Source organism: Carlito syrichta, unplaced genomic scaffold (genome assembly GCF_000164805.1).
Source record: "Carlito syrichta isolate Samal-C Ts95f unplaced genomic scaffold, Tarsius_syrichta-2.0.1 Scaffold305197, whole genome shotgun sequence".
Lineage (NCBI taxonomy): Eukaryota > Metazoa > Chordata > Mammalia > Primates > Tarsiidae > Carlito > Carlito syrichta.
Window position 1 is genome coordinate 326452 of NW_007249293.1, and position 22009 is coordinate 348460.

The 22009-nt window shown below is 36.0% G+C and overlaps 2 protein-coding genes across 4 annotated transcripts in view; one reads left to right on the forward strand and one right to left on the reverse strand.

Annotated features, from left to right (window-relative positions):
* Positions 1 to 8173, forward strand: part of CASC1 (cancer susceptibility 1) — a 53928-nt gene extending 45755 nt beyond the window's left edge. For 2 of the 3 annotated variants that reach the window (XM_021714061.1, XM_021714062.1), the window contains 4 exons: positions 2875 to 3089; positions 4768 to 4935; positions 6401 to 6514; positions 7637 to 8173. In XM_021714061.1, the coding sequence (XP_021569736.1) occupies positions 2875 to 3089; positions 4768 to 4935; positions 6401 to 6514; positions 7637 to 7912 (773 nt within the window). In that variant the 3' untranslated portion in view covers positions 7913 to 8173. The remainder of the gene's footprint in view (positions 1 to 2874; positions 3090 to 4767; positions 4936 to 6400; positions 6515 to 7636) is intronic. The other variant, XM_021714063.1, reaches the window with a different exon arrangement.
* LRMP (lymphoid restricted membrane protein) overlaps positions 8124 to 22009 on the reverse strand; it is a 50734-nt gene continuing 36848 nt past the window's right edge. Inside the window, exons 16-23 of the mRNA XM_008061296.1 lie at positions 19224 to 19358; positions 15615 to 15762; positions 14101 to 14144; positions 12179 to 12241; positions 12012 to 12061; positions 11604 to 11702; positions 9924 to 10031; positions 8124 to 8651 (exon numbers count right to left, since the gene is read on the reverse strand). Of these exons, the coding sequence (XP_008059487.1) occupies positions 8408 to 8651; positions 9924 to 10031; positions 11604 to 11702; positions 12012 to 12061; positions 12179 to 12241; positions 14101 to 14144; positions 15615 to 15762; positions 19224 to 19358 (891 nt within the window). The 3' untranslated portion in view covers positions 8124 to 8407. The remainder of the gene's footprint in view (positions 8652 to 9923; positions 10032 to 11603; positions 11703 to 12011; positions 12062 to 12178; positions 12242 to 14100; positions 14145 to 15614; positions 15763 to 19223; positions 19359 to 22009) is intronic.

The following is a 22009-nucleotide window of genomic DNA, read 5'->3' on the forward strand; positions in this document are numbered from 1 at the left end:
AAAAAAAAAAAAAAAAAAAATTTATATATATATATATAATAGTAATAAAACTGGAAATACCAGTAGAAATATAACCTGATGACTTGCTGATCATTAACAAATATCTCCTTTGGGGTAGGACTGTGGAATTGTGAAAGGTCTTGGTCTTGTGAATTGATGTATGCCGTTTTATGCTTTGTTTTTAAGTTTGATTTATATCCATTAACGTGAAGAGATGTACATACTTGGTTATAGAGTAAGAAGAGATAAGATCACTCAAGCATAGAGTCCTTACATGATCTACTTATTTGGTTATGGAGAATTTAGGAACTTCTACCAAGATGAAAAAATATTTCATAGTTTAAACTTTTTAATGAATGCCCTAGTTCTCCACAATTTTGCTTGTGTAGACACAGCCACGAGATATTATTTATATTCTGAAAACAGCTTATGTATTTGAAACAGTAAATTCTAATAATATAATATCATACCTGTCATGGCATGCCTGGAAAAATAAAATAAATAAATAATAGCATAATAAATTATTAAATACATCAAAATGAACAATTATGTATTTTCTTCTTTCATATCGTTTTAAAGGTGTCACTTTACTTTCATGGCAATATTCCTAAATATTTATTACATTAAGAATCATTCACACTGAATTCTAATTAGACAAGGTAAATAATCCCACGCAGTTCAGGAAAATATAACTTGTGCAAAATTTGACTGTATAACTGAAGTAGTTAGACAGCAGTAATCTACAATTCTAGTAATTTTTAAACCACAGGGAAACTTTTTGTCAAGAAACACTAGAAATTTGGAAAATTATTTATAGGCAATAATTTTACCTTTATAAATTAAAATAATTTTGTTAATATAGAAAAAAGAATTAAAAATAACTTGGTGTATCAATATAATTGTACTTATTATGAAATTTAAGAGTAAAAACTAGTCAATGGAAACTTCCTTGTGAGAGGAGGAAAGAGAACTGAGTGAAAATGAAGAGAGCATCTGGGGAAAAAGTGGTCCTATAAAGATGCTAAACAATAAAAAATATAGAGATAAATGAGACATAGATTCTTCCTCTGGGAGTTTCAAAGTTGTAGGAGAGGCAGACAGAAAAACATCCTATAATACAGTATAGTAGAATGCTAGCATAGATGTAAAGCAATGGTTTATGCTGCAATCTCAGCACTTTGGGAGGCCAGGTGGGAGGGGAGGATATGAGGTCAGGAATTCAAAACCATCCTGGAAACGTAGAAAGACCCTGTTCTTCTGAATTTTTTTTTTTTAATTAGCTGGGTGTGGTGGTGTGTGCCTGTAGACCTAGCTACTCAGGAGGCTAAGACAAGAGGATCACTAGACCAGGAGTTGCAGGCTGCAGCGAGCTATGATTGCACCACTACAATCCAGCCTTGATGACAGAACAACACCCCTTCTCTTAAAAAAAAAAAAAAAAAAAGCGCTTTAGAGCATGACAGTGAACAGGTCGACCTGAAGAATCAAGGAAGATTTCTTATAGAAGATTGAACAAGGCCTTAAAAGTCAAAGAGACCATTTGCATGTAGGTCTTTGTGTGGACATGTGTTTTCAGGTCTTCTGGGTAAATACCTAAGAGTGAAATTGCTGGGTTGAATGGTACATTTGTATTTAACTTTTTAAGAAACTGCCAAACTGTTTTTCAAAGTAGTTGTAGCATTTTACATGCCTGTCCGCTCTGTGTGTCCACATACTTGATACCATTTACTACTGTCTGTCTTTTTGAGTATGGCCATTCTAGTAGGTGTGAAGTGGTATCTCATTGTGGTTTTAATTTGTGATTCCCTAATGACTGATAATGTTGGACATCTTTTAATGTACTTATTAGCCTTTCATATATCTTCCTTGGTGAAATGTTTATCCACACTGTTTACCCACTTTTAAATTGAGTTGTGTTTTATCACTGAGTTTTAAGAGACACAAAAGACAACCTATTATATGAATGCATTTGTGTGAAAAGTTCCGAAAAAACACATCTTTAGAGACAGAAAGTACATTACTAGTTGTCTGGGGCTGGAAGTGGGAAAGGGAATTAACTCTAAATGGACATAAGGGATCTTATTGAGGGGATAAAAATGTTCTAAAGCTGGATGGTAGTGATGGTTACACAATTGGATAAATTGACTAGAAACAATTTAATTGTATGCTTAAACTAGGTGAATTCTAAGGTTGTTTTAAAACAAAGACGAAGAGTGTCTCTTTAAAAGATTAGGGAAGAGTGCTCTAGGAACAGTGAATGACGCGTGCAAAGGCCCAGAGGTAAATGGTATTTTCTTTGTTTTTTTCTTTTTTCTGAGTTGGAGTCTCATTCTGTCGCCCAGACTGGAGTTCAGTGGCCGCTCCCGGTCACCGCTGCCTCAACCTGCTGGGCTCCGGCGATCCTTCCGCCTCAGCCTTCCAAGTAGCTGGAACTACAGGCGCGCGCTACCACACCCAGCTGGTTTTTTATTTATTTAGAGACAGGTCTCACCAAGTTGCCTGGGTGGGTCTTGAATCTGCGGGCTCAGGCAATCCTCTCACCTCGACCTCCCAAAGTGCTGGGATTACAGGCTGAGCCACCGAGCCCAGTTGGTGTTTTCATGGAAGGAAAAAAGTGGGGCTGAAAACAGGTGTGAGAAGTCAAGGGATGGAACCAGTAAACAGCTTCATGTTGAAGGTCTCACACACCATGGTGAGGAGTTTGGACTTGATCCTCTAAGTAGAGGAAATCTCCCAGCAAAATTGACTGTTTGTTGAGATTCTATTTTAAATGTTGAAGATCAGTTTATACAAATAGCAAATATTTGGGTGGTTTTATCCATCTTATTTTTTATAGAAAAAAATGAAACTAGTGTCATTTTATTTATCGTAAAGGGAGACATTGGAGAACTGATGGCATCAGTAATGTATTTTACAAGCCTGAAGAAAGACTTATAACATTCAGCCTGGAAACCTTTGGCCCTGTTACCTTGATTCAAGATACTCATATTAACATGCCCTATCAGTCATGGGAGTTAAGACCACTTGATATAAATAAAGTACTTTTGACTGTGACGACAGTATTTACCGAGATTCAAATACAAATTAAGGTGAGTTACTGTTATAGTAAGTCATATCAGAAGTAAACTTCTTTGATGAGTATAATAGAGTGTATCAAAGCAATCAATCACCGCTGATTTAAACTGAAATGTCTTTTATAACTACATTTAAAATGTACCTTGAGCAATAATTTCTAAATGAAATATTAACTGAACAATTAAATAGGCAATAATGTAAATAGTGAGGCTCAAACTTGTACCCTAAAGTTACTAGGAATAGATCAACTAATGAAATGACAGGCCTGGTTGCAGTATGAATCCCAGAGAGTTCTTGATCCACCCTAAAGAGGCCCCCAATCATTATCATCGAGCCACTTGAAATCCCCTTTGAGACTGGTCTCTCTCTGAATTGTCCATCAGTCAGAAATTACATTGCCTGAGATTTATAGAGGCAAAAGTAGATTAATGGTTGTCTGGGGCTGAGGGTGGAATGGTGATAAACTGTAAATGAGCAAAAGGGATCTTATTGGGAGGAATGAAAACGGCAATAGTTGTACCCCTCGATAAAGTTTCTAAAAGTCATTGGGGTTGTACATTTGAGATGGATGAATTTATGATATTTATATGTTAACAAAGTTGTTTTTTTAAAAAAGAGAGAGCTTGGAGTTCCTTATGAATGTAGCAGAAAGACTAGAATATTATTAAACTTTGCTTTTCAAGCTAAATGAAATGGGAGACAGCGAGCTCAGGATCATCAATGCTACAAGAAAGAACCCTTAAAATGTTTCTGGTCTCCTGTCACAGTTCATAGAAGAACTGAAGCCCAAAGCGGTTAGGTTAAGTGACCTTTCTGAAATTGTGTGAGATTATGGTACCGGGGCTTCCTCTTAGGCTTTCCCCCCTGCACATCCCAGCAACCCTGAAGAGCCTTGTGTGTAAACACTCTTCCTCTAGTCTTGTGAAAAGATACAAATACCTTCACAATGTTCACGTGTTTTGGAAACACCAAGGACTTGCTCAGTGTTTTCAGGTTAGATGTTAAAGGTGCATCTATGCTAACGCAGTAGCTATTGAGCTCTTGAAATGTGACTAGTGCAAATTAATATGTGTTACATCTGCAAAATACATATCGGATTTTAATACTTGATATGGAAAAAGAATGTATACTGTCTCATTAATGGTTTTCAAACTGATTACATATTGAAATATTTTAAATATATCAGGTTAGGCAAAATATATTAACATTTGAGAAAGAAGAAAAAAAAAGATAAGTGAACTCTGTGCACCTTCAAATTGTCACTTTGCCTAACTTCAAAATTGGATAATTTTGCCTCATTATGTTAGAATTTACATGTGTAAAAAATTATGAATGATCCTTATAAATACAACCATGATTGTTATTAATAGTATTTTAATTCAGTAGAAACATATGCCTGTTCTTAGGTCATAACTGATAAAATAGGAAACTTGAGGGCTCCTTCAGTAACTTCCCTTGATTGTTCAGATGCAGTCCAAAAGGGGTTCATGAACTGCTAAAGGTCACATGGGGACTTGGTGGTGGAGCTTTCTGACCAGGCCCGAATCATACTTGCCCTGCATTCTTTTTAAAATAGACTGATGGATGATTTAAAAAGTAGTATAGAGAATCTAGAAACTGGACCTGGAATGATACTGAAGTAATAATTTCTTTAATTTATATAAAAGTTTCTTTTTTTAAAATTTAATCTAGGAAAACCTTTGCATGCTATCTTCAATCAAAATAAAAAACAAGGAACATTTCTGTATTTTGAAAGGAAAATGGATGTCTCCTATCCCTTTCATCGTTGCTTTAAAAGAAGCTGGATTGAATATTTTTCCTAGTGGACACTCTCATTTTTATGTTGTTATAAACAACAAGGCAAGAATGAATCTTTCCAAATTTAATGTAGTGGACATTTAGAATGTTAAATTTTATATAATTTTGTATATATACACCATGAGCTTTATATCATTATACAGGATTATAGTTAAAAAGATAGGAAATAATAAGTGAAAATCCAGGGCTCTCTCAAGTTTAATGATTTTCCCCAAGAAAGCAAGCCTGTAGAATGTTCTTCATAGCGCAAAGGTAGCCTAAGCGAGTCTCATTTCGTGTATTTTCTTTTTCCATGACTGAATATATTCAAATTTTGTAAAAGAGTAAATAACTCTGCACTTTACCAAACATTTTGGTAATTTGGTCAAAATTAAACATAATTTACAAAACCCACTTCCTCTGGTTTCTGGGCAGAGCCCCCATGTCTGTTAATGTTACTCGTCGGGCTTGTTAAATAAATAAGACCCTTCCAGCTTAAAGTGTGAACTCCTTGCAGAAAGGAGCTGTTCCCTAATCAATTTTGATTCTTTTAGCATGTAGCACATTCTTAGAATACAATAGATGTTTAGTAAACATTTGTGGTATACGAATGAAGACACAAAGTAGTTTTTCATCATGAAAAGTGTTTGTAGGCAGGAAAAGGTCTATACTCAAGAACATGTTTATAAATGTACTGGAAAATGACAAACAATATAGGTAGATAGTCATATAACCTTTGGGAATAATCATACAACCAAGGGTGTGTACATATATGCATTGGGGGGAAAAAACCCTTGGTTTTAGTAACTCAAATTGCCGGTTACTCTACAATGTTAAACGTAGCGTCCTGTTCATGTTTTCAGAATATTATATACAAGAAATCTTTTTCTTTTTTCTGAATACCTATATGCTAGGCACTCTTTTAGATGATTTGAATATATCAGTGAATAAAACAAATGTCCCTGCCCTTGTGGAGTTTACATTATAGTAGAAGAGGAAAAGAATGATCTAGTATGCTAAAAAAGTGAAAGTGCTATTAAAAAAAAAGGTCAATCGGGCAGTGGGGATTGAGGCAGTATACAATATTAAATAGAGTGTTGGGGAGGGAGACTTAATGGGAAGGAAGGTTTGAGCAGACTCGAAGATGGTGAATTTAGTTGAGTGAGTATCTGGGGAAGCAGCTTCCAGGTAGAGAGGACAGGTAGAACAAGAGCGCTGAGGACGTGGCCTGGTGTGTTTGAGAACAGGAGAACAGCAAGGAGGCCAGGGTGCCTAAAACCAAGAGAGCAGAGGGAGAAGAAAAAGAGATAAGGTAGAGAGTAATGGGGTCCACGTGGGGGTGTTGTTAGCTCTGAATTCTACTCAGAGAAAGGGAAAGCCATTGCCCAGTTTTGAAAGAAGAGTCGTATACTGACTCACAAATTTAAGTGGATCCTTCTGTGTTGAGAATAGACTGAAGGTGACCAAGTGTGGACGGAGACTTATTGAGAAGCTCTAAGATCAATTCTGTTTGTTTTCATATTGACAGTTTCCTTTGGTAGAAATGAAAGCTTATCGACAGATGGCCCTACTAAGTTCTGCTTTTGAGTTTGGTTGGAGTAAGTGGAACCTAGCATGTAATTCTACAAATGTTGTATTTAAGGTACGTAGTATTCCTCCAAAAAGAAGACAGAGTACTCAAAAACTAAACAATTGTAGATCATGGCTTCCCCTCTTAGAGGGGTAAAATAAATTAACATTCAAAATGGAATTGTGCTGGCTGGGTGCAGTGGCTCATGCCTGTAATCCCAGCACTTTGAGAGGCCGAGATGAGAGGATTGCCTGAGCCCACAAGTTTGAGACCAGCTTGGGCAACTTGGTGAGCCCTCAACTCTATAATAAATCAAAAAATTAGCTGGGCGTGGTGGTGTGTGCCTGTAGTTCCAGCTACTTGGAAGGCTAAAGGGGAAGGATCACCTGAACCCAGCAGACTAAGGCTATGGTGACCATGAGCGTGCCACTGCACTCCAGCCTGGACAAGCGAGTGAGACTCCAACTCAAAACAAAGAAACAAACAACAACAAAAATGGAGCTGTAAAATTTCAATTTTCAAAAACGTAAGTCCAAAATATATAAAGGTTATGCCTTTGCTGTCCACTATGGTATAAAATGCTCTTGACTTCAGGCCAGAGACCTTGTATCACTTTACATCAGTTCAAGAACAAATGGAAGCCTTTGGCATGACTATATCTGTGATTCAAACTTTCCGAGAGAGTTAAGCCTTCAATTAACTCTCTGACACATTTACTGCCTTTATTGTCTCATAAAAAAAAATGTATCTTATCAAATTCTAAAAGCTGTCTGGTAAATGTTTAAGCATAAATTAGCTATATATTTATTTTTGTTTATTGTATGTCCCCCACTCAAATATAAGCTCCTTGAGGGCAGGGTTTTGTTTGCTGTTGTTTATATATATAAAATAATTTGTGTAAGTGTGTTTTGTTTCACCACTATATCCCCAGCACCTAGAACAGTGCCTGGCATATGATAGGTACTCAGTCAATATCTGTTGCATGAATTAATACATGTGGATAAGCTCCATAATCACCAAGATAGAAACAGCTTTCTGGTTTGAAGAAATCCAATCATGGGGCATTTGAATGTCTCTTTTAACTTTAGTATTTGGGAAATTGAGGTGAACCCTTTAAATAATACTGTACCAACAAGAAGAGGAACAATTAACAGATTGTTTTAATTTTCTTTTTTTTTTTTTTTTTTTTGTTAGGTGAGGGAACACCTTACTGAAGAAGGTACTGAGAAACCTAACTGGGCCCTCTTAATGTTTAGTGGTGACAGAGCACAAAGACTCAAGATCAATGAAGACAGCGAGACATTTTCTGAAGCGCTTAAAGAGGAAACTGAGTTTCATTCTACTTTATATCATATGGTTAATGATTTTGCTTCTAAAGAAGCAATGGAGAAAGTCAGGAGTTCCCACTGTCAGTTTGTTGACTGTGTGTGTCAAATGCTACTGTCTACTAGACTATTCAGCTACTCGTAATCTCCACTTACAAAGTTTATTCAGTATGAAGGATCAAGCATTTTGAAATAAAATCAGGTATTTCTTCAATAAAGTGTAATGAGTGAATGGATATGTTTCAAATAGGCTATTAAAATTATTTAATCAGCATTTTCTACTCAAATTTTATTGTAAACAAAGTGTTTTTTTTTCCTTTGACTACTTGATCTATTGAGAATTTCAACTTTCACTGTTTGAAGATTTAAATGATTCTTTATTTCAATAAAATTTAATAAAACAATATATAACATTTCTTCCTAAAAAAGCTCATTAAAAGATAGACAGGCTTCTTTCCCATGTTATTTTTGTCAGGGAGATAAACACAGAAAAGAAGGAATGTAAAATACCTTACAGTCATCCTGAGAACCTCTGACTTCATGCTATGCTTTCCCAACCAAAAGCTTCTAATTTACAAAATTCAGATACTGAAACTTTAACATTTAAAAATCAAGATACATATATTAGGATGGGCTGCTATCACACTGGTGGTGGCCCATTGTGTCGGAGTCTGGTAAATGGCCACAAGATGTGTTCTAGAGACATCCAGGAGTCCCCTTCCTGTGTGGGAGCGGCATCCACGGACTTTTGGAAAAATGGACCTGTGAGGAAGCTCATCAAGGCTGCAAAAAGTACAATGAACGCAACAGAAAGCAAAAGTGCCTTATTTGCCTTTCTGATGGAAGTCTTGAGATTTGTTGCCCAGGAAGCTATGGTGGCATAACTAGAAGGAAAGCACAAACAGAATTTGGTAATCATTAATCTGCTATTAGAAACACTCCTTCTGCTAACAATACCAATTGAGTCATTGATCTACCCTGCATACCACCAATGCTGTCTTTTAAACTACATATTATGATTTATCATTTTGGTTTTTGACACAGTCTGTCCCCTTATCATTATTCAAATTAAAGAAATGAATGCTATTGTAAGAATCTGAAAATTGTGTGATTTAGGTATCATTTAACTCCTAACAAGTACATACAAATATTTATCTCATTTTCTCAATATATCTTCTAGAGAAAATAAAATATTAAAAAAAAAATTTTTTTTAAATGATAGAGATGAGGTCTCACTATGTTGACCAGGCTCATCTTGAACTCCTGGGCTTAAGTGATCCTCCCTCCCTGGTCTCCCAAAGTGCTGAAATACAGGGATGAGCCACCATGCCTGGCCAAAAACATATTATTTACTTGGTAGAGAAGGATATATGAGTGTTCACTTATGTTTCTGTACTGTAGTTTCCCTTTTTTTCATGGTATATGTTCCAAGACCTCCAGTGGATGCTTAAAGCTGAGAATAGTACTAACTCTATACACTATGTTTTTTTCCTGCACATACACACATATGATTTAATGTATAAGTTAGGCAAAGTAAAAGATTAACAACAACAATAATAAAATAGAATAATTATAACAACATACTATCATAAAAGTTATGTAGATGTGGTCTCCACTCCCTCACAAAATATCTTATTGTACTACGCTCACCTATTTGGGGATTGCTAAAGTAAAACCAAAGATAAAGAGGAACTAAAATTTAAACTCTATTTCTTTTAGTAACACCAATAAAACATATTACAGCGTCATTTAAGTTTTTGAAAATAATGAACCCTGTGCTAGACACTGTACTAAGCATTTTACATCTGCTAATTCATTTACTCATGACAGCACAGATGGCATAGGTACTAATATCATCTTTATTTTACAGATAAAGAAATTGTTGCTCAAACATGGAGAAACTTGCCCAGGTCACAGAGCTAGTTAGAGAGCTGGAATTCGAACCTAGGCAGTCTTGTTTCAGAGTCAGATTACTATACATACTCTCCTGCCTCCTTTGTAACATAAGTTTAAGGATAACTCTGTAGATCATGTGAAGTTAGTTATTCATCTTAACTATAACAGTTTGGCATGTCTTTTAGCTGTTTAAAAGTAATGTCTGCCTTACCCTTTCCCACTCCACTCAGATGGTGACAGTTAGCAAGCAGACAACTTACATCGAAGAGGTATCCCACTCTGATGGGTTATTTTTCTTTTCAGACAGACTTGGCTTCCTTGTCCCTTCCACTATTTCTTCTCCAGGTGGTTCTGAGTCATCTTTAGTTCTGTAAATAAATTTTGTTTTTAAATATTTGGAGCTAAGGATAATATGCTGTAATTATTAATAAAATATTGCAAACTTTTACTGTAACTCAAGAGGCTCACAAATATTTGTTCTGTTTTAGGAAAATTTGATAAATATCTAATTCTAAAAGTCAAATCACCAAATTTTTAATTCAAAATTTTATAAGAATTTAATGTTAAAAAATAACTTTGTTTAAAAAAGGTGTTTGTGAAGAGGTTGGGATACTAGTCAGACATACAGAAGGGGGAATTTACAAAGAATGTATAAAAGTCAATCTTACCACTCATAATTAACCAATGCTATTACTATGATTTCTACCTCTGCATGAATATATATAAATATTTAACCATACTTTAAAAAACAAATGTGAATACCTATTTCTTCTTCTCTTATACATTTGTAATTCAACATATAGGAAAAATCTTTTCTTATTAAATATTCTCCTACTACAAATTTTTAAATATCCTGTATTAGCAGTTGACTTTACTCTTTCCTCTGTAGGATTTTTGATCAATGCTAACTTGGAATAACATCAAACCTCATTTATTTTCTTTCTCTAAAGTTCTTAATAATTTGTAAAGTGTTTATGAAAATATTCTCGGTTAAGCGAGTTAAAATAAAAACCTAGTTAAAATAAGCTAGTATTCGGTGTACACAGGAATAGCTGTATTTTAAACCAAATTACAGTATTTAAAAAGGGTTTCCTTGACCCGAACAAAACATAATTGTTTCATTATCATGTTCACTGATAAATTCCTGGTTGAATTTGAATTTTGAAATCCCAAGCTTTTAATGTCCTCACAATTGCTAAAGGGAAATGTATCTCAAGATTCTTTTTGTTTGTTTCCCTCAGACACTTATAGGGAGTATATATGGTAGACTGAAGTTTAGCTTTTAAAGAAAACAAGGCCTAAAAGCCAGAATAATTTACATTCTTATAAGATTCTCAAGGATTCGGTCTTTTGCTTGCCAAGGCTTTTCAGTAGAAATCATACTAACAAAAAGCGAAAAGTAGAAGATAATCTTTTGAAGGGAGCTCTTGAAATTTTTTTCCACCAAGCTCAAAAAAGATCCATTATGCTAACTCTTAAGTCTGAAAAGACTTTGCATGGGCTCCCAAGATTTAAAAGTTTTTTAAAATGTAAAAAAAAATTTAAAAAGACTATTTCAGTGCTGGCCGTGTGCCTTGGTCATCTTTATACTCCTTAGAATTGGTTACAGCTTCTACCACATGTTAGGCCCTCAGGGAAAATGGATAAACTGAACATGAAATCATTTCATTAAGATCTCGTGAGTTCACAGATGAGAAGACTGAAACCAAGTAAGGTTAAGCAATTTGTCCAGTGTCACCCAAGGACTACAAGAGAGATACAAGAGTGAATGCATTCACAAATAACATTTATATTGTGCTCTGCAGTTGATGGAAGTTCTTTCACAGTGAGTTCTCTCTTTGATGATGCAGCACTGAGCTCATCCGCCCGGAATGAAATTGATTCCCATCATTTATGCTCCAGTTCATGTCAGGGCAATAAACACACCAAGCTTCACCTACTTTAGTTCACATTTTTCTTCTTCAGCATCTCCCCAGGAATAGGTGCTAATAAATCGCTGTAATGAGGGACGGTCACTCTGCTTTGAGCCCAAAATACGCCTAAATAAAGATGATTATAGTCACTTATTAAATCAAATACATCTGTAGCTATTATCAGTTTATTTCCTACTGCTTAAATCAATACAAAAAAATTATGCTCTAGTTAATTTTTTTCTTGGCACATTCACAGACCACATACTTCATAATAAAAGAAAACTATGATCATATACCATTTTATATAATTATTTATTCTGCTTATACTCTGTACAAACCAAATGCTATCATATCATTTATTTCAGACACTCATTTACTTTATCCCAGTTGTAAAACAGTAAGATTCCCAAAGGGCAACCATAAAATTACACTTACCAACTGCTTGACCTCCTACTGAATCGGTCATTATTTTCCATCCCAGCCACCTTTAGAAGTTCAGATATTTAAAAAATGATGAAATATGAATTTAGTAAAGTAATTTTAAATTTCTGTTATATGAAAATGAATTTACCTTTGACTAAAAATGTTTAGGATTTTCTTACCATTCCTGCATTTCCTATATTTCTGGGTAAGGAGGCAATGGTCACTCTTCGAAGAGAAGATGGCTACCAAATAGAGCAAAATTACATTTAGAAAATCCTCAATATTTTACCACTGTATACAACACTGATGAATATCCTTGCACATACACAGCCATGCACTTGACCACTGCTGAGTTAAACAGTGCTTTTACTTTAAAGGATCTTGTTATGGCCAAACTGCCTTCTGGCAATTTTTATCAAATTATAATCCTCCTTCCCAACACTGGGCTATTATAATTTATGCCAATCAAACAAGAAATAAATCTCTTGTTTGAGTTTGCATTTATTTGACTTCTAGTAACATTAAACATTTTTTATGTTAAATAACCACGCATATATCTGCTCTGAGACCCACCTGTTTATGACCTTTGCCCACATTGATTTTGTTTATATCTCTGACAGAAAAACATTTTTGAGCCAAGGTCTCACTCTGTTGCCCAAGCTAGAGTGCAGTGGTAGGATCACAGTTCACTGCAGCCTCAACCTCCTGGGCTCAAGCAATCCTCCCACCTCAACCTCACAAAGGGCTGGGATTACAGGAGTGAGCCGCCACTCCCTGCAAGAATTTTTTTTATTCTTAATCCAGTCAAATCTATTATTTGCTTTCTCTCTTTTTCCACTATTGCTTTTTTGCTTAGAAAGATTTCCCTCAACTCAAAAGGAGATGCACCTATATTCACAACTTTTTTTTTTTTTTTTTTTTACACGAATTCATCTTTTCCATTGAACACATTTAAGAACTATTGGGCAACATCTTCTGGTCCCCTCCCACTGTGGGAGTTTTTCTGTCCTCTCAATAAATCCTACTTTCTTAAAAACAAACAAACAAAAAACAAAGGAAAAAAAAAAAAGAATTGTCATGATGTTTTAATGAATGAGTTTGTATATCAGTCTTGATTTTGCACAGAAAGGTATTGTGTGGAATTATGTGGTTTTTAAAGTTTAAATAAACATAACTTCAGGATATAAATAAACTAATGTAAAGGGGTTCTACTTGAATCTTTTTCTTAAACCATCATCTCTAATTTAATTTCATAGGTTAGTTGATCATCAAGAATATAAACCTGCAGCCCAGAAACTCAGTTTCTAATTAGGGTACTAACACTACATGATCATAACTAATCATTTAACTGCTGTGCATCTCTCTTTCCTTGTCTGTAAAAAAGGGGATTTGTATAAAATGATTTTTAAGCCACTTATTCAAAAGTTCTGTATATCTATGATTTCCAAACTGTGGTAAAATCTGCCAGGTGATCTTCAATATCCCATTCTCCTCCTCTCATTTAGTAATAGGCTCCTTGATTTTAGCTCGACAGATAGCTTCTAGAAGAGAAACTGTATTTTCCAGTCTCATTTGCTACAAGAATGAAGAAGGAAATGTTAAATTGGACTTCTAGAAAGTGCCTTTCCAGGAACAGGGAATGCCTCTCTTTGCTTTTTTCTTTTTCTTGGAATGTGACTTTATATAATGATGAGGACTTGGTGCCTGGATCTGAAGTGGCCATCTTCAACCTTGAGGGGGATGCCAAGGACTGACAGTAGTGAAGCATCAAGAAAGGAGGAGACTGGTCCATATGGACTCTGTGTAACTGCCCTCCACTGTCGGACTGCCTATTTCCAACTTTGGTTTTACATGACAGAGAGACACTATTTTTATGGGAGCTTTCCTTGTGCTACCAGGCAAACTCAATTGATATGTGAGTACTGTAGGAAGTATAAAAGCATACTTATATAAACGAATATACACACTTATACATACGTCTATATGAATTAAAATCACTGTTTTGTGATTTACACTGAAAGGCATGTAGCTTCGAATAATATTTTAAAAGCAGCTTGCTTACAAGCATTTGATAGACTTGGGTAAGTGAATTAGTAATTACCTTGGAGTTTAGAGAAGCTGAACGTTTTTTAATCTGGCAGTCATCTAAAAGGAAAGACACATTTGCACATTTTACATATTATACCTGCAATTTGTGTTAAAGCAATGTCTTAATTCTTTACAAAGAAAAGCAAAGGTCAGAAACAACTTAAGACTCCAGAGATTGCTGAGCAATATCAATATTTGTTTATCATTTATTTCTTGTTTGTTTGTTTTTTTGAGTTGGAGTCTCACTCTGTTGCCCAGATGCCACTGCAGCCTCAACCTGCTGGGCTCCACCCCAGCTTTCCAAATAGCTGGAACTACAGGCGCGCGCTACCACTCCCAGCTAATTTTTTGATTTATTGTAGGGATGAGGTCTCGCCAAGTTGCCCAGGTGAGTCTCGAACCCGTGGGCTCAGGCAATCCACTCACCTCAGCCTCCCAAAGCACAGGATTACAGGCTGAGCCACCGAGCCCAGCATTATTTATTTCTTGCTTCATAACAATTATGATCTTAACCAGTGAAATACAGTTCTTTGTGTCACCATGGTGTCCATAATGTCTAGTTAGGACATGGTAGACACTAAATAATTATCTGTCAAGAGAAGGAAGTCTAAAAGTACAGTCCAGAAGAGTACCAAATATGGTTACTCTTCTAGAAGGGGAACATATTATTACAATAAGAATTCTGCTCAACAAACTTAAAGCCGTTTATTTTAAAGAAAATTATAGTAAAATTTATAGGAGCAATATGTTATGATCTATTCCATGGCCACATATGCTTCTCTGCTCTCTAGCCCGTTGGCCGGTTTACTGTGCCAGAGTCATTCCTTCTTTGAGAATCTAAACCAATATTGATAAGTGGCTCGCTGAAGCTAGTGTGCCTTGCTTTACATGTGGAGAAATAGCCAATTCTAACATATCCCAAATAGGGAACTACTAGGAGCAAGTTAATGAGTTAGATTAAATATATTTTCTCGGGCTGGGCACAGTGGCTCATACCTATAATCCCACACTTTGGGATGCCGGGGTGAGAGGATTGCCTGAGCTCACAGGTGCAAGAACAGCCTGGGCAACTTGGCGAGACATCATCTCTACAATAAATCAAAAAATTAGAGGGGCGGGGTGGTGCATGCCTATACTTCCAGCTACTTGGAAGGCTGGGGCGGAAGGATCACCAGAGCCCAGCAGGTGGAGGCTGCAGTGGCCATCAGCATGCCACTGCACTCCAGCCTGGACAACAGAGACTCCAACTCAATAAATAAATAAATAAACAAACAAATAAATAAATTTTCTCATTTCAGCAATCTAAATTGAGTTAATTTGGGTGTCATTACCAAAGAATCCTTCATGTCTCCCAACTGGTTTTCTGACACCTTACTCTTCACTTTATGAATAACAGGAATGAGTTATTTTTCTAATATGTCCTTTAGTTTAAGGTCTTGTACTAAAGACCTAATAAGACAGAGAGCATAAAAGAGGATAATGTTATAAAAACACCCCAGCTAACACTATTATTTAAACTTTTATTACCTTCATCTTCAAGAGGATTAAAAGACCTTTCATTCTGCAAAAGAACCTGTTTCAGTTCTTCCAATTCAGCATGTTCTTTGGCATACATTCTCTTTAAGTTTTCTACATGCTGAATCATCACTTCAACTGCTTTACTAACCCGACTTTCCTAGTAAGAAAAAAAGAGCAAAATTGCATTGAGAATACTCTTCACAATATTCAATTAAAAGATGATGATTAAACACATGCATCTGCCTTTACTCCATTCCTAAATCCCACTAAAATCACAACAAAAGTATTTTTTTAAAAAGGACTTGGGTCTACAAGGGCAAATAGGACGGAAAAGAATAAAGCTGTATCAAAAATTTGAAGTCTAGATATATAGTGGTAAATGACGGAGACGTGGAAAACCTAAACCCTAAAAAAAGCAGTGTGTTTATGTATCAGTTATATATTTATATTGCTTAGAAGCAACCTAGACAACAGAATAGTAATCCTCAAAGGCTTAGGAATTAGTGGCACTCTGAACTGGGAGTAAGGTTGAAGGTGGATATGTGAATAAAAGAAATGGGTGAAAGTCTGTGTAAAAGCGATTAGACTCAGAGATCCCCTTTCTTACTCTGGCCAACAGAGCAACTTTCCCTCCTCTATCTTGGTGAAAGACCATAACGTTGAAAATCTAGAGAGAGTTAAAGAGAGGTTCTGTTGACCGAAAATCACAGATAGTTGATGGTGAGTATATCATATTGAAAACAATAGATTTAAGCCAAAGGTTGTATGCATACTAGTACTGAGATCCCTCAATCTTATTTCTTCTTCAAGCTCCCAAACACAGGCAGACAGGGTTATACTCCCAAGGCAGACAGTTGGAAGATTTTTCTCTGGGGAATCTAACATTTTAAGATGAAAGTTCTGTAACTACCAACATTAGGGATATCCCAAGGAAACATCTGAAACGCTCAGAGCCCTATGAATGTTTGTATACAAGTATTTGTTTTACTCTGAATAAAGTGAGGAGCCCCTGAAGGACTTTGACCCAAAAAGTAGTATGATCTGGCTAGAGTTTTAAAGGATTACTCTGGCTGCTTTATTAAGAACAGACTGTGTTGGGAGGAGGGATTGGGATTGGATGGAGACAGGGAGACCATTTCTGAAGCTATTAAATTAATCTGGGAGAAATAGAATGGAAGTTTAGATCAAGATGGTAGTGGTGGAGAGGGAAATGAGTGGTTGAATTCTGAATATATGCTGATGGTAGAGTGAATAGGATTTTCTGTAGGCTTGGGTGTGAGATGAGAAAGGTGCTGAGAATTAGTGCCCCTTCGCCCATGTTGGCCTGAGTAACTAGGACAGAATTGCCCTTGACCAAGGTAAGGAGACTATGGGTGGGGTAGGTTTGGGAGGGACCATAAGGAGTTTTGTTTTGGCTGTTAAGTTTGCATTATTTGTCAACTACCCAAGTGGAAATGTTGAGTCAGCAGGAGTATATTTCAGTCTGGAACTCAAGGGAGTGGCTTAGGCTAAACATGAATTTGGGAGTCATCAGCCAAAAGCATGCGGATTGAGTGCAGGTGGAGATCAGACATAAACGAGTGTGGAATCCTCGGGCTCTCCAGTGCTAAGAGGTCTGGGAAGAGGGGTGGAGCCCCGGTGTCTGGTAGGAGGGGCCCATGCTTTAGAGAAAGTCAGGGGAATGTGATCGCTGGAGGCTAACTGAGGAGAGTGTTTCCAGAAAGAGAAAGAGCTCAGCCATGCCACATGAGGACTGAGAAACTGAATGTGGAAAAGTGGAGGTCACTGGTGACCTTGGCAAAATCAACTGAGTGGAGGCAAAAGGCTGATTAGAGTAGGCTTAAGAGAGTATGGGAGGAGAGAGACTGAACGTTGAGTGCTATTTTGATGAGGAGATTTGCTGTAAATGAGAGGCGAGAACAGGGTGGTCATAGAGAAGAGAGAGCAAAAGATTCTTTTGTTTGTGTTTATTTTGTGCTATTTTTCCCACCTTAAAAACAATATATGTGGGTGCTGATGGGAATGGTTCAGTAGAGTGGGGAAAACTAAAATGGAGGAGAATTGGGAGAATTTGTGCCCATGACCCTGAGTAAATTAAAGGGGATGAGATCTCATATACAGGTGGGAAAGTTGGCCTTTGGATCAGAGACAACTCAGGAGTAACAAGAGGAAGGTGGAAGGCAGTGTATAAGGGCTTGGAGGCTGGTAGTCTCGGGGCTTGTGGCTGCTCCCTTCTCATGGTCTCAATTTTCTCAGTGAGGTAGGAAGCAAAGTCATGACCTGTATTGGACATAGAACATAGGGAAGGACATGATAGAGGTTTGAGGAGAAAGGAAAGGGTGTGATATTGATATTTAAAAGACAGGGAGGGGCATGATGGGAAGTTTCAAAGACCCATTTGTGGTTTGTGATAATGAATTTAAAGAGAACTCAGTCAGAAAAGGGGTGTGGTGCTTTCCAACTATGCAGGTATGAGCAGGTAGAGAAGTGAACTTATTTTATTATTTTTTTTTTACTTAATTTTTTTTCCTCAGGTAACACTCAGTTCATAAGGAGAAGTAGATATAAACAGGTTTGTAGATTTGCCAAATGAGTAAGACAAAGCAAGAAAGGGAAAAGTGTTGAAGGTTCATGTGAGCTAGTGAACACTGTTTGACCATGAAGTTTAAGTTTAGTCAGGAAAGAAGGGTGGACAACACTAGGGTGAGGACCAGGGATAAGGTGTGAGGAAGCAGAAATTGATAAAAGGACTAAATATTCATTTTTGTAGTGGGAAAGCTACAGATAATACCTGAAACTGGAAAAAAATCACTAAATGACAGCATAAGCATGTGGTTTAAAAATATGAATGCAAACCAGCCAAGGGAGTTGAAAGTCGTGGCTCTGGAGCATGGGAAATTGGATTATAAGGCTTATAGAGTTATTTGACTTTTCAAAAAACTATATGCATGCATAACTTTAGTAAAAATTAAAAAAATATTCTCTAGTGAGGGATTAAAAAGGAATTAGGATGTGAAAATGTGTAACAAATGATCAAACTAAAACTACCACCACAATTAAATGTCTCCTTAAAAAAAATTTTCACGAGTTTGTTTAGGAATAGATAAAAAAAATTCAAGTCTCTCTATATATTCCCACAAATAAATTCTGAAATTCTTCTCTAAGAATAAGTACACAGAGATGCATGTACAGGATATTTCTTGTAGTATTGCTTTTAATTGTAAAATATTAAGAGCATCCTTAAATGATCAAATATAAGAGATTTGTTAAATAATCTATATCTATTCAACCAATAGATTGACTTAATATACATCTCATTATTATGGCATCACACATAAGTTATCTATACTATATGTTAAACAAAAAAGAAGCAGATTATAACAACGTATGAATGAATAGCTAGAATAATATATCACAAAATTTTTATAATTGGCACTGCCTAATATTATAAGATATTTTTCTTTACATTTTTATTTGTGTATTTATATATTAAACATGTATGCCTTATACATCTAAAAAGTATTTTAGAGATTCTTCCTAGAAATGTAATCCATAATCCTAGGGAAAATAAATCCTTTTAGTAATTTCATTGCGATTAGAGAAATGAAGACAGTTTACCTGATTAATGGCTCCTAGCATCTCAGCCCTACTGGCCACTCGTGCTGTGCACTGGCTGAGGAACGATATACTCTTCTCCAGTTTCTTAATGATTTCCTGGGCCTGGTTGTCATCTTCACACAGAGGTGTTAAAGACTGTACAGAGACAAGAGTATTAAGATATTCAACACAAGCATTCAGCAGGTGATTCTAACACTGACTAAGTTGCAAATACAAATGACAGTCCAATCTCAGTTACCTTGGTAGAGGGTGAAAAGTAGCAGCAAAAACCAATAATGAATGATATTAAAATATTAGTATCTTTGTTGGCTAATGGGTAGATATATGCAGGTAATCACAAATCTTTTATGTCTATTCTTGATCCTTTGCTTCCCAAATTTGCCACTTCCTCATACGTATTCACATCTTTCTTCTATAATCAATAGGATGAACTGTAATTAATTGGTAATGGTAAGGAGACGGTGCTTACAAGTGAGTTGAATGTACCACATGAGAACTATAGGTAGAAATTTTGAGGCAAGTAACCAAGCATACTGGAATTAGAAATAGCTCTGACTGCTACACTTGCTTTTCCATTGATGTTAGGGTGTGTCTGGACTAGGGTAGAGACAGAACTAAGAGAACAGCAGGTCTGGAGATCAAGACGACTTGTTAGCTTTATGGTTATGAGCAAATTTCTAAGACCTGCTCAAATCTAAAACAGAGGTACCATTATTTTGTATAACATTAAGAAAGAAAAAGTGCTGCCAATAAAGCCATTAGGTACCGTTGATTTTAAATTGCATCATAATTCTAGAAACATTAAAATAACAACCTTTCTGGCTGGGCTGGGTGGCCTGTAATCCCAGCACTTTGGGAGGCCGAGGCTAGTGAATTGCTTGAGCCTGTGGGTTCGAGACCAGACCGAGCAACTTGGTGAGACCTTGTCTCTACAAAAACAAAACAAAACAACAAAAAAAACCATCTTTCTGATTTGCTGTTTCCCTATCTGTCATATGGAGACAATCATGTCTTCCTTTCAGGAATACTACAGTTTGAGAAGAGATGCCAATTGCTTGTCAGATAGTTGGTGCTCAAGAAGGGCAGTCATTTTTGAGTCAGAGAGAATATGTGTAAGTCATGTCTGGAGAGTTGCTAACAACTGGAACGACTATTGTCAGACACATAGTTTCTTATGGTAGTTTAAATGGCCACCTCCCATTGGGAAGGAAAGAGCAGATATCTGTTAGCAAAAGATAATATGACTAACCAAGACTGAATTAGGAAATAGAGAATCTGAACAGACCTATAACTAATAAGGAAATTGAATTGATAATCAAAAACCTCCTAACAAAGAAAAGCCCAGGACAAGGTAGCTTCACTGGGGAATTCTACCAAACATTTCAAGAAGAATTAATGCCAATCCTCCTAAAACTCTCAAAAAAATTAGAGAGAGAACTCATTCTAGAAGACACACATTACCTTGATACCAAAGCCAGACAAGGATATGGCAAAAAGGAAAACTACCGACCAATGTAAGTGATGAGTATTAATATAAAAATGTTCAACAAAATATTATCAAGCAGCACATTAAAAGAATTATACATCATGAACAAGTGGGATTTATTTCTGAAATTCAAAGATGGTTCAACATATGAAAATCAATGTAATATACCACATTAATAAAAAGAACAAAATCGCATAATCATCTCAATTGATGCAGAAAAAGCATTTGACAAGATTGGTAGTAGTGGGAAACTGCCAGAGGGTGGGGTGGGGGGAGAATGGTGGAATTGGCAGTAGTGGGAAACTGCTGGTGGGAGTGGGGTGGGGGCACACCTCATCAACAAGGGTACCTGCATAATGTACATTTGTATATCTAACCCTGAATTGTACCCCATATCGTTAAAATAAAAAAAAACTTTTTTAAACTAGAAATAGGAGGAAATTATCTCAACATAATAAGTGATATATGAAAAAACCTACAGCAAACATTATACTCAACTGTGAAAGACTGAAAGCTTTTCCTCTGAGATGAGAAGCAAGGAAAGAAAAGATTGCCCACTTCATTACTTATGTTTAACAGAATACTGGAAGATCTAGCCAGGATAATTAGTCAAGAAAATAAAAAAATAAAAAGTATTCAATCAGAAAGGAAGAATTAAAATTATCTGTGTTTGCAGATGACATAATCTTGTATGTAGTAAACACTAAAAATTATATGAAAAGCTGTTAGAACTATAAATAAATCCAGCAAAATTGTAGAATGTGAAATTAACACAAAAAAATCAGTTGTGTATCTATACACTAACAATTTCCAAAAAGGAAATTGAGAAAATAATTCAGTTGGCAATGGCATCAAAAAGAGTAAAATACTTAGGAGTAAACCTAACCAAGGAGGGCAAAGACTTCTACACTGAAAACTATAAAACATTGTTGAAGGAAATTAAAGAAGACACAAATAAAAGAAAAGACATCTGTGTTCAAGGTTTGGGAGATCTAATTATCTCAAGATGCCCATAATACTCAAAGTGATCTACAGATTTAAGGAAATCTCTCTAAAAATCCCAGTAACATTTTCTGCAGAAATGGAAAAATGTATCCTAAAATTCATGTGAAACCTCAAGGGACATCTGAATAGCCAAAGCAACTCTGAAAAAGAGAAACAGGTTGGAAAATTCACAATTCTCAATTTCAAAACATAATATGAAGCTACAATAACTAGAACAGTATGATATGGGCATAAAAACAGACATATGAACAAATGGAACAGAATAATAAAGAGTCTAGAAATAAACCCTCAAATA